Source organism: Dipodomys merriami, unplaced genomic scaffold, assembly GCF_024711535.1.
Source record: "Dipodomys merriami isolate MVZ:Mamm:240054 unplaced genomic scaffold, mDipMer1.0.p SCAF_291, whole genome shotgun sequence".
Taxonomy (NCBI): Eukaryota; Metazoa; Chordata; class Mammalia; order Rodentia; family Heteromyidae; genus Dipodomys; species Dipodomys merriami.
Genome location: NW_027204393.1, coordinates 674,687 through 687,500, shown reverse-complemented (window position 1 = coordinate 687,500; position 12,814 = coordinate 674,687). Strand labels below are relative to the sequence as shown.

Here is a 12,814-nt window from a genome sequence, read left to right as displayed (position 1 = left end):
TGGACTTTTCTGCCCATGCTGGCTTCAAACTATGATCCTCAGATCTCAGCTTCCTGAGTAGTAGTTAGGATTATAGGCATAAACCATCAGTATTTACCTTTTTTTTTTTTAAACATAACTGCTGTGTGTGTGCGTGTGTGTGTATGTGTGTGTGTGTGTGTGTGTGTGTGTGTGTGTGTGTGTTTTGGGGCTTGAACTCAGGACCTGGGCACTATCCTTGAGCTCTTTTTACTAAAGTCTAGTGCTGTACCACTTAGAGCCACAGCTCTTATTTCAGTTTTCTGGTGGTTATTTGGAAATAAGAGTCTCATGGATTTTCCTGCTTGGTCAGACTTTGAACCATGAGCCTCAGATCTTAGCCACCAGTGCCTGGCAAACAGCTGCTTTTAAGTTTTATTTTTTTCAAAGTTTTATTTAATTAAAATTGGCAAAACAGGCAGTTGGTAATAAGATGGAAGTCACAGTCTTATGTAGCCTTCTCTGGAAGTGACACTCTGTTACCTTTGGTATGTTCTCTTGGTTAGAAGCAAGCCATTAGGCCAATTGACGGACACACAGAGGGATTTACACAAGGACATGGGGGTAGAAAGGGAAATAAATGGAGACTTCTAATAATCTCACATACAAAATATATAACTACATAATATACTTATCTACAAATAAACAAAAGGTATGTGGAAGGGTCTAGAAGTAGTGGTAGATATCTACAGTTTCAGCTACTACTTGAGGCTAAGGAAGGAACATTGCTTGAGACCATGAGTTTCAGACTGGGCAACAGGCAACCCTGTCTCCAAAACAAAAAGAAACACGAAAAACAAAATAAAAAAGAAACAAACAAATGAAGAAGGAGAGGGAAGAGGAGGAGGAAGAAGTAGAGTAGGGAAAGGAGAAGGAAAAGAAATGTGAAATAGAAGGAAGAAGAATTAGGTAGGACCATCATTAGACTGAAATGCATCCTGGAGAGATTCTCAGACACTCTCAGCAGGTCACTGGGAAGCCTGAGTAAAGATTGCGTGTCATAAGATTCCATGAAGACAGGAGTTGCTGGCTGGAGTACCCTTGTGTGCATCATTTCAGGAGCATCCTGTAGGAATGTGGCCTATGGGTGAGAAGAAGATGTATCTGAAGGTGAGGCAGATGGTCCGTCTGCCAGATACTCTTCAAAACAGTTTGTTTTTCAAAGAAGTTTGGATAGCATACCTCCATGGCCACCATAAATACTTTAGTCATCACTAAATATAAACTGTCACTAAATATAACCTGCACTAATTCATTCAGTAACAAAAGAATTAATCATTAAAAAAATACTGTTTATACTATTAAAAAATGGTAGAGCCGGGCGCTGGTGGCTCACGCCTGTAATCCTAGCTACTCAGGAGGCTGAGATCTGAGGATCGCGGTTCAAAGCCAGCCCGGGCAGGAGAGACTGTGAGACTCCTATCTCCAATAAACCACCAGAAAACCGAAGTGGCACTGTAGCTCAAGTGGTAGAGCGCTCGCCTTGAGCTGAAGAGCTGAGGGACAGCTCCCAGGCCCAGAGTTCAAGCCCCACGACCGACAAAAAAAAAAAAAAAAAAAAAGGTAGAGCCAGGTGCTGATGGCTCATACCTGTAATCTTAGCTACTCAGGGCGCTGAGATCTGAGGACTGCAGTTTAAATCCAGCCTGGGCAGGAAAGTCTGTGAAACTCTTTTCTTTCTTTCTTTCTTTCTTTCTTTCTTTCTTTCTTTCTTTCTTTCTTTCTTTCTTTCTTTCTTTCTTTCTTTCTTTCTTTCCTCCTTCCTTCCCTCCCTCCCTCCCTTTCTTTCTTTCTTTTTTTTGGTTGTAGGGCCTGAAAGCCTGGGCACTGTCCCTCAGCTCTTCAGCTCAAGGCTAGCGCTCTATCAGTTGAGCCACAGCGCCACTTCTAGCTTTTTCTGCATATGTGGTGCTGAGGAATCAAACCCAGGGCCTCATGCATGCAAGGCAAGCGCTCTACCACTAAGCCACCTTCCCAGCCCTGTGAAACACTTATCTCTAAATAATCACAGAAAAAGGAGCTTAGGGACAGGGCCCAGTCCTAGAATTCAAGGCCCAGGCCTGGCAAAATAAGTAAGTAAATAAATAAACAATAACATTTTAGATTTTTTTCCCTTTGAGTCAAATGAGTAACTTGGAAGAGTTCAGAAAAAATATTTCTTTTAAATTTCTATATTAATTATAATAGGAATGTCATGAAGAAAAGCAAATTTATACCAGTACTAAAGCTTAAACTCAAGGTTTGGTAATCTTGCTTGCCTTTTTCATTCAAGGTTGGTGCTCTACCCCTTGTACCACAGCTCCATTTCTGGCTTCTTGTTGGATAATTATACATAAGAATCTCAGGAGCCAGGCGCCGGTAGCTCAGGCCTGTAATCCTCGCTACTCAGGAGGCTGAGATCTGAGGATCATGATTCAAAGCCAGCCGTGGCAGAAAAGTCTCTGAGACTCTTATCTCCAATAAACTACTCAGAAAAAGCCAGAGGTGGCATTGTGGTTCAAGTGGTAGAGTGTTAACCTTGAGCAAAAAGAAGCTCAGGGACATTGCCCAGGCCCAGAATTCAAGCCCCAGGATCAGCAAAAATAAAAATAAAAAAAATCTCACAGGCTTTTCTGCCTTACCAGGATCCTCTGATCTCAGTCTTGAGATCAGTCTTGAGCCAGGATCCTCTGATCTCAGTCTTCTGAGTAGCTAGGATTATAGACATGAGCCCCTAGTAGTTGTTTATTTATTTTATTTTATTTTTATTTTTATTTTTAATAAGTTTTTTATTGTGAAACTTCTGTACAGAGGGGTTACAGTTACATGAGCAAGGTAATGAGTATGTTTCTTATCAAGCATTGTTGCCTCCTCCTTTGTTTTTCACCTACCATCCCTTCCCTCCCACCTCCACAACTACACTCCTCCCTCACTTGCTCACTTTTTTTTTTTTGGTTCTGGTCATGGGGCCTGAACTCTGGGCCTGGGCGCTGTCCCTCCGCTCTTCAGCTCAAGGCTAGTGCTCTACCACTTGAGCCACAGTGCCACTTCCGGCTTTTTTCTTTTTTCTTATGTGGTGCTGAGGAATCGAACCCAGGGCCTCATGCATGCAAGGCAAGTGCTCTACCACCGAGCCACCTTCCCAGCCCCTCACTTGTTCACTTTTAAAGCTATATATTTCATATAGCTTTCAATTCAATTTTATTCTTAATTTAAAAAAAAATAAAAGCTCTTTGCTTTTGGGCTGGGAATATGGCTTAGTGGTACAGTTCTTGCTAGCATGCCCTGGGTTCAATTCCTCAGTACCACATTAACAGAAAAAGATGGATGTGGTGCTGTGGCTCAAGTGGTAGAGTGCTAGCCTTGAGCACAGAGAGGCTCAAGAACAGTGCCCAGATCCTGAGTTCAAGCCCCAGGAATTGCAAAAAACAAAAACAGTTAGTTCTAGAAGAACTAACTAGAACTAAAATTTTTGTGACTTTGATATTTTTCTTCATCAAGTTTGAAGCTGTCATATCCAATTCTGACGGTGGAGTGTTCTATTTGCCCACAGTTACCCTCGCGGCAGTTCAGTTTTCTCATCTGCAGAACAGGAATAATGCTACCAACCTCATGGATAGTTGTGACAACGAAATAATGTAGGGAAAGTACAGGACAATTATTTAGCCTACAATAAATATTTTGTGTAGAAGAATCTCTTATTTGAGTGATGAATGGAATTTTTCTTTCTAAGGGAGAGACTTAAAAAAGTTGTATCTCAATATCTATTTATCTGTCAACTCCATGGAATTGCCCAAACGTACCGAAGTTATTTGTAGAGGATCTGATGATGAGTATTCGTTTTGCAGAGCTCTGAAAGGAGGTAAGTAAGCATTCAGTTTATTTTATTGGTAAAATAAAAAAAATTCTTTATGAGCAAGTTTGAAAATTAAGTGCACTGAAAATTGCTTTTTTGGTAATAATTTTTCATTTCCACCTACAGTTTTAATAGTTTAAGCATTTTACAATTTATTTTGGCGTGGTTGTGCAGATGTTAAAGTTTTTGCCTCTGTCAGATGAGTAGTTTACGTTTTACCCTTGGTTCTAGATGTCCTGTGTGTGTGTGTGTGTGTGTGTGTGTGTGTGTGTGTGTGTGTGTGTCCATATGGGGGCTTGAATTCAAGGCCTGAGTGCTTCCCTAAGCTAGTGCTCTACCACTTGAGCCACATCTCCTGTTCTAGTTTTTGCTGGTTGATTGGAGACAAGAATCTCTTGGATTTGTCTGCCTGGGCTAATTTTAAACTGATCCTCAGATTTCTAGCATTGCAGGCATGAGCCACTGGTGCCTGGCTGAATTTTTTTTTTTTAAGCATTACCCCTTTTGTTTGTTTGTTTGTTTGTTTTTTGGTCATGGGGCTTGAACTTTGGGCCTGGGCGCTATTCCTCAGTTCTTCAGCTCAAGGCTAACACTCTACCCCTTGAACCACAGCACCACTTCTGGTTTTCTGAGTGATTTATTGGAGATAAGAGTCTCACATACTTTTCTGCCTGAGCTGGCTTTGAACCGTGATCCTCAGATCTCAGCCTCCTGAGTAGCTAGGATTATAGGTGTAAGCCACCAATGCCTTGCTGTCCTTGAACTTTTGTGCTCAAGGATAGTGCTCTACCATTTTGAGACACAGATCCATTTCTGACTTTTTGATAATTAATTGGAATTAAAAATCTCATGGACTTTGTTAGCTGGCTTTGAATCATGAACCTCAGATCTCAGTCTTCTGAGTAGCAAGGATTATAGGTGTGAGATACCTGTGCCCAGCCAAATCTTTTTATTCCTAATTTTGCTGATCTGTCAATTTTACAATTGAGGAAACCAGTATTTGTAGTTCTTGCCTGTGGTCATCTGGAGAATTATGAGTGTCCTCATTTCCCACCACTCCAAATGCAAGACTTTTCTACTGTGAATGCTTTCTCTCATCAGCTACTTTTTTTTTTTTTTTAAGAAAAATGTCTGTTTTACAATGATTTCACATATCTCTATGGGATTATATTAACATAATTGTAAAAGTTTCACTTAACTGTGATCTAAGATGTGTCAGAATCAACCCAGCCTGCCTGATTTCTTCTCTCTCCAGTCCTTCCTTCTAGAAATAAGTTTGAGGGATGGGAGGCATGGCTCATTTGGTAGTGTTAGTGAATGAGCAAAAGCAGCAGGTACCACGTTCAAGTCTGGTCTCAGACCTAAAGAAAAAAAAAGAAAAAAGAAAAGAAATAAGTTTGAGTCTAATTTGAGCAAGTCATGATTTAGGTTCTGGGAATTCAAACTTGGATTGTAAAGTCTCCTTCCTCAAAAGTTACTCTGTACTGGGAAGACAGTCATGGAAAACAAATCTACAAAGAAGTATCCTAAGTTCCTAATAAGTTATAGAATTTCCTAGTAGAATTATGTGCTATTACTTTTAGCTACATAGTTTTAGCTACACAATTATCAGCTAGCTATGATAGAGAAACTCCTAGCTATCAGTCTTCATGGAGTATTCTATTCAAGTCTTGAATCTGAGAACATCAGAAAGTGAGGGGGAGGATTGTCCCTGGAGAAGAAACAGCATATGCAAATGTATCCAGTGAAAGAGTATGGTTTATTTGGAGAGTAGGTTTTTTTCTCCCTCTTTGGTAGTTGGAGCAGAATGTGCTTATGGAAAATTGCTGGTGAAGAGCTGAGAAAAGGGGACAGTGATGAGCATTGATGTCATGCCCACAATATTCGCCCACTGAGGTTTCCCTTTTTTGTGAACAACTAGTATCTGCATGGAAGGAGGTGGGGATTGACTAGGAAACTAGGGTGGAAGGAAGAGCAGCCAGAAAGCCTGTGAGAGATTGTGAGTGCGAAACCAAGATGGCAGCTCTGGTCACAAAAGAGAGGAGCTGCAAGAGCATATTGGGAGACAGAATTAGCAAGATATACCCGTACTGGCTCTTTTGATGTGTCAGATCTGACATTAGGTGAAATCAAGAGCCACTTGAGGGCTGTTGACTGGATAGCGCAAAGTGCCAATATCTGAGATAATGTACATAAAAGGGAAAGGTTTCAGGTTCTGGTTTGGGGATATTTAACTCGATGTAATTTTGGAATGTTCCATTCCACTTGACAGCTCGGTATGTGGGTCTAGGTCTTAGGGCATTTTCCTGTGTTCTACCACTTGAGCCACAGTGCTACTTCCAGCATTTAGCTGGTTAATTGGGCTCATGGATTTTCCTGCCCAGGCTGGCTTCCAACAGTGATCCTCAGATCTCAGCCTCCAGAGTAGCTAGGATTACAGGCATGAACCACTGGTGTCCGGTTTAAGAAAGGTTTTTTTTGAGCCAGGCGCTGGTGGCTCATGCCTGAAATCCTAGCTACTCAGGAGGCTGAGATCTAAGGATTACAGTTCAAAGCCAGCCCAGGCAGGAAAGTCTGTGAGACTCTTATTTCCAATAAAACAATCAGAAAACTGGAAGTGGGACTGTGGCTCAAGTGGTTGAGTGCTTGCCTTGAGCTAAAGATTTCAGGGACAATGCCCAGGCCCAAAGTTCAAGCTCCAAGACTGACAAAAAAAAATTTTTTTTTTTGTTTGTTTTTGTGCTGGTTCTAGGGCTTGAACTTGGAACCTGGGCACTGTTCCTGAGCTTCTTTTGCTCAAGGTTAGTGCTCAACAACTTCAGACACAGCTCCACTTCTGGCTCTTTTGGTAGTTTAGTAAACAGAGTCTCACAGACTTTCTTGTCTGGGCTGGTTTCAAACTGGGATCCTTAGATTTCAGCCCCCAGAGTAGGTATGATTATAGGCATGAGCTATCAGTGCCTGGCTGATTTAAGAAGTTTTAACATAACAAGAGACCTTTGAATGAATATATATATATATATATATATATATATATATATACATACATATATATTATAGCAAATAATAAAAAGGAAAGTTATTAAAATATCCTTTAAACATAACATTCCTTTTTATTTTATTATTATTATGAAAGTCATATATCTTTAGTATATAATATTGAGAAAATATGGATGAGCAAAATAAAATAAAAATTACCCACAATCCTACCACTTTTCACGCCCCCATTCCTTTAAAAACTGCATTTATGCATAGATAAGTGGTTAGTTCAAGGCATCTTAAATTTAGTAAGTCTGCCAGCCCCATAATCAGTATCTTGGGTTATAGGTCCTGAGAAGGGCTTATGTCCTTCATTTTCCTGTCTTTGCCTTGTTTTTCTCTTCTCTAACTCCCCACCAGAGACTGAGAAGTAAGACTAAGTAGGACCTTCCAAGACAGACAAACCCTTAACAAAAAGGTCTACTTAGCAGGCAAGATTAGAGCTCCTCATCTGAGCTGTTAAACAGTTCAGCAGCCTCTAAGGTTGAAATCTAGCAGTTTATCTCAATTTCTTTCTCAAATCCACAAGACACATTGAATGTCCTGTCAAATGTCCCACTAATATCACAGGGTGGGCTTCATTACCAGAGAGTTGAGTGTTTTGTGATTATAGACTTGCAATTCTTCTTAACTCTGTCTTTAAGTGTGTTTTAATAAGTGAAGTCTGATGAGACAATGGAGTGTGTGCTTCCCTACAGGATGGACTCTTCGTTCTTTGCTGTCCATTCCCCTGCTGGCATCTTGGGTCTTGCCTGGCATTTCTGTTTCCATGCCCATCCAGTGGGTGGAATCTCTGGTGGAGTCTGAGTGTAGGGAGGGTCAGGCACAGATTGTCTGCAAGGACAGGTTTGGAGCATGACCTTAGCTACCCATCTTGGTCTGGTAGATCCATGCATTGTTCAATGGGAGAGTATGTGGAGACTGACTCCACCTGTGGACAGACAGTACATGGAAGTATGAGATAAGAATATAGAGAGAGGCTAGTAGGGAGAATCAGGAAGGGGAGGAAGGACAGAGGAAGCCACAGGATGATAGTAGCCAGGGGTAGACCAGGATTTATTATTTGTTTGTTTGTTTATTTATTGCCCATCCTGGGGCTTGAACTCAGAGCCTGGGCACTGTCCCTGATCTTCTTTTGCTCAATGCTAGCACTCTACCACTTGAGCCATAGCCTCACTTCTGGCTTTTTCTTTGTGTGTGGTACCGAGAAATCGAACTCAGGGCTTCATGTATGCTAGGCAAGCACTCTACCACTAAGCCACCTCCCCAGCCCGTGTACAGGATTTATTATTTCCCTACAGGTTGGTTTGGAATGGCCTCTGTCAGTTGTCTGTATTCCATAGAGGCATACAACATACTACCCCCTCAATCACCTAATTATGACCAGTAATCTTTGTATTTTGTATGTTGTTTGCAGAGACAGTGAATACATCTGTGCCATTTTCCTTCAAGGGAATACAATTTCCTAAGGTATTGTTCACAAGTTATGTTATACTTTCCTAACCTTCTGAACAGATGTGTTTAGAATTTGAAACAGGCAATTCGTGAATTCTAAAAATAGCTATTCAAATTAGAATGTTCAAGAATTTTGATTTTAGGTATTTTGATACTTCTTCAATCTGTAGAATATAGAAAAAACTGCATATAAGATATCTTTCATTTCATTGTTTTCCTCTAACATACAAGGATAAGAGTAAGGGAATATTATTGTTTATCAATTGTTCATGGTGCATAAGTCAGTAATTCTCTGTAACTATCCATGTAGTATACTATGTGTTTTTTTTTTCTAGTCCTGGGCTTGAACTCAGGGCCTGGGCACTGTCCCTAAGCTTCTTTTGCTCAAGGTTAGTGCTCTCTACCACTTGAGCCATAGTACCACTTCTAGCTTTTTCTGTTTATGTGGTACTGAGGAACTGAACCCAGGGCTTCATGCATGCTAGGTAAGCACTTTACCATTAAGCCACATTCCCAGCCCTGTGCAAATTCTTTAGCAGGATAAAAATCACATAAATCATAGTTTTATTTCTCTTTAAGATTTTTCTTGGGGACTTAGCTTGGATATATAGTCGTTGTGAAAATAACTCCTGGGGCTGCAAATGTGGATAAGTGGTAGAGTGCTTGCCTAGCATGCATGATGCCCTGGGTTCAATTCCTCAGTACCACATAACCAGAAAAAGCCAGAAATAGCACTGTGGCTCAAGTAGTAAAGTGCTAGCCTTGAGCAAAAGAAACTCAGGGACAATGCCCAGGACCTGAGTTCAAGCCCTGGCACTAGAAAAAGCCCAAACCAGAACTGAAACAAAAAAAATCCTGTTTCAATGAATACCCATGTAATTTGGAATATTTGCATAATATACTTACCAGTAAAATCTATATATTCCACTTAGATGACTATTTTAAAATAAAGTGTAGTAATGATATTCTTTAGTTATTATGTCATCACAAATAATAATATTTGAAAACCTGATTAGTCACTTTTCAAAAATTGTAAAAGTCTTCATCTTAAATTGGGATATATCTACATTCTCTGTTCATGTAATTAAGGGCAATCAAAATCTTATCTCATTGCAATACTGAGAAAATGAGTTGGTGGTATAGCCCAGTAGTAGAACATTTGTCTTATATGCATGATGGGCTTTGATCCTCATCATCTTAAGAAAATACCCAACCCAAATGGCATTCTACTGTTAATACAAAGTTCTTATAAAAGGTTGTTAAAACAGTAACAGTAGCATTAAAAAATTTACTTGTATTTTTTTTCTTTGTTTCTAGGGCCAGTACAAATGTGTTGTAGAAGCCATTGCTGGGGATCCTGAAGAAAAGCTTTTTTGTTTGAATTTTACCATCATACATCGTCATAATAAAAATAAATTGAGCTAATTTGCATGTATTTATATTTTTTCAGAAGTATTGTTTATTTATTTAGTTTTATTGCTACTTTGCTAGGTCACTGTTAGGACTGTGATTGTTGCTCTAAAAGAGATGGAAAACCATTAGGGATAGGACTTCTGTGAGGAGAATGACATTAGCTCACATCTTAAAAAGCATATTCTGGCAGCCTCTAGTTGGGTGACTTCCCATGGCGATTCACACAGGGAAGACAAATTAATCCAGGAGAAACATGGAGGAAGTGGTGGGGAGTGGTCTGTATATTTACTGAAAATGATACCAATGACCAAAATACATTGGCTGATGGATTGGCTATAAAGTATCAAATGCACAAAAGTGGGGTTGGTCCAACTTTTCTTTTCTTTTCTTTTCTTTTTTCTTTTTTCTTTCTTTCTTTTTTTTTTTTTTTTTTTAACATTTGTGGGGCTTGAATCTAGGGCCTGGGCACTGTCCTGAGCTCTTTTGCTCAAGGCTGGTGCTCTACTACTTGGAGCCATGGCTCCATTTTCAGTTTTTGAGGGTTAATTGGAGATGAGTCTCATGAGGACTTTCTGCCTAGGCTGTCTTCAAACTGTGATCCTAAGATCTCAGTCTCCGGAAAAGCTAGGATTACAGGCCTGATTCCAACTTTTTTGGTTAAACAAAAGGAAAGATGAAGTTGCTATCTATGACTTGAGCTCGGGAAACAAGGTTCAGGTAGATTTTGGGAGGCAAAGGAAAAGATAACAATCCCCAAAACCAGATTATTTTGAAATATCTATTACTAGATACCCAAGTGGAGACGTTAGAATGGCAATGAATATATGAGCCTTAAATTCAGGAGAAAGTTCTGGGCTGGAGATAAACACTTGGAGGTTGCACAAACCTACGAGGGAATGTATGTAGATACAGATAATGAGAGAAGCAAGCACTGGTCCCTTCAGTACTGTTTTATGAAGGGGTGGGGGAGCTTCGAAGCTCTAGAGCTTGGTGAAAGAGACAGAGGAGAATTGGATGTGGAGGAAAGAGAAATGATGACTTAGGAAGTCAGGTGGATGGACTGGAAAGGTGGCTTATTGGTAGAATGCTTACCTAAGATGCATGGGTTCAATTCTTCAGTACCACGTAAACAGAAAAAACTGGAGTGGTGCTGTGGGTCAAGTGGTAGAGTGCTAGCCTTGAGCAAAAGAATTCAGGGACAGTCTCCAGGCTCTGAGTTCAAGCACCAGGACTGGCAGAAAAAAAAAGGCCAGGTAGAGATGCAGAACTATTTTCATACAATGTTCTGCTAACTAGGATGAAGGCTCACATTGTATTTTACAATGTGAGTTGATGATATCACATCATTAGAGAGCCTCTAAGTTAAAAAATTTTTTTTATTGTTATTTTAGTGAGACATAAAGAGGGGTTACATTTACATGAGTCAGGTAAGAAGAACATCACTGGACACCATCCCAGCCTGTGCCACTCAACTGTGAGGATTTGTGAACCCTCTCCCCACAGCAAATGAAGGTCTCTGAGAATCCCTGTGGCATTCTCTTTCATTAATGTTTGAGGTAGGGCCCGTAGACATCTTTCCCCATTTCACCTCTGACTGAAGGGGAGGGGTGGGGAGATGTGGTGCACAATCCTGTCATTGAGATTTTCCCTTAGATTTTTAAAAGATTCCCCCCCACCCCTTAACTTTGCTGAAAGGTCTCAAGGGCTGTGGAATGGCCCCTCCCACACTCCGTATTCTCTGATTTTGCTCTGGCACATACTGTACCCTACTTTGGCATGGGCTTTGATTTGCTAGCATGGTGGGTGTCGTCCAGGTTGGGTAGGTGACTGAAGCTGGCTCAATTATAAGGAAGAACTAAAGTTCCTTGGCCATCTCCCTGGATTTAAATAAGATGGGATGTTGCCCCCCCCCCCCCCCACTATTTCTGCTCACATTGAGCTGATGCTGTCTGAGGTGGGAAGCAGCCCCTGCTGTGGTCAAAGGAGTGGTTAAGCCTTAAGTCTGAAAATTGGAACCTGGATGGAAGACACTGACTGGTGAGTCATGAACTCAGCCAATCTCAGGTCCTGCCGTGCTCTGGACTTCTTAGTTATTGGTTGGTGAGCTGAGCGTGAGGACTCTCAGTGACACCTGAGAGAGTGCTAACTGCTTCACAGCTATACTGCTGCCACATCTCAGAAGTTGGCACATTTCAGATTCTAGCCCTTCCTTCATTACCTTCTAGATTTTCTCATGGCTTTCAACGGAATTCCCTTCCTTCCTCTTTTACTTATTTATTTTTCAGAAATGGGGGTGGAACTTAGGGTCTCACGATGCTAAGCAAGTGCTCTTCCCCTGAACCACATCCTCTGGCCCTGCTTTTAGGGCCCATGGCCCTCAAAAATGTCGTGATTTAAATTTTTCTTAAAATCTTTATTTTAACAATGTCTCACTATAGAGACCTGCTTTTGAATTCTAACTCCTCGAAAAACAGAGGTGGAGGAATTCAATTAGTTCCGGAATTAAAGATAGCTTGGGCTACATAGTAAGACCTAACCTCAAAAACAAACCAACAAACAAGTAAATAAAAATATACATACAATACAATAACAAAATATACAATAAGCCCAATCTGGATACTATTCATCATCATACCAATCTGGTTATAAAATACAATTTAAACAGTTTTGTTGCTGTTGTTTTTGGTGTTGGTCCTCAGGCTTGAGCTCAGGTCCTGAGCTCGAGGTTCTTGAGCTTTTTTTTTTTTTTTTGATCATGGGGCTTGAACTCTGGGCCTGGGTGCTGTCCCTCAGCTCTTCAGCTCAAGGCTAGCACTCTACCACTTGAGCCACAGCGCCACTTCTGGCTTTATCTGTTTATGTGGTACTGAGAAATTGAACCCAGGGCTTCAGACATGCTAGGCAAGCATTCTACCACTAAACCACATTCCCAGTCCCTCCCCACAAGCTGACTTTGAACCACAGCCCTCAGATTTCAGCTTCCTGAATAGCTAAGATTACAGGTATGAGCCACTGGTGCCTGTCTTTAATTTTTTAATAGAGGAAGGGGTCCAC

General features: G+C 40.7%; 1 protein-coding gene across 3 annotated transcripts in view; it reads left to right on the top strand.

The window, feature by feature from the left end:
* Nucleotides 1–9,782, top strand: part of Ly96 (lymphocyte antigen 96) — a 14,144-nt gene extending 4,362 nt beyond the window's left edge. For 2 of the 3 annotated variants that reach the window (XM_070038721.1, XM_070038719.1), the window contains 3 exons: nucleotides 3,731–3,859; nucleotides 8,310–8,362; nucleotides 9,665–9,782. In XM_070038721.1, coding sequence (XP_069894822.1) covers nucleotides 3,731–3,859; nucleotides 8,310–8,362; nucleotides 9,665–9,772 — 290 coding nt within the window. In that variant the 3' untranslated portion in view covers nucleotides 9,773–9,782. Of the gene's footprint in view, nucleotides 1–3,730; nucleotides 3,860–6,605; nucleotides 6,655–8,309; nucleotides 8,363–9,664 lie in introns of all 3 variants that reach the window. The other variant, XM_070038720.1, reaches the window with a different exon arrangement.
* The last annotated feature ends 3,032 nt before the right edge of the window (nucleotides 9,783–12,814 follow it).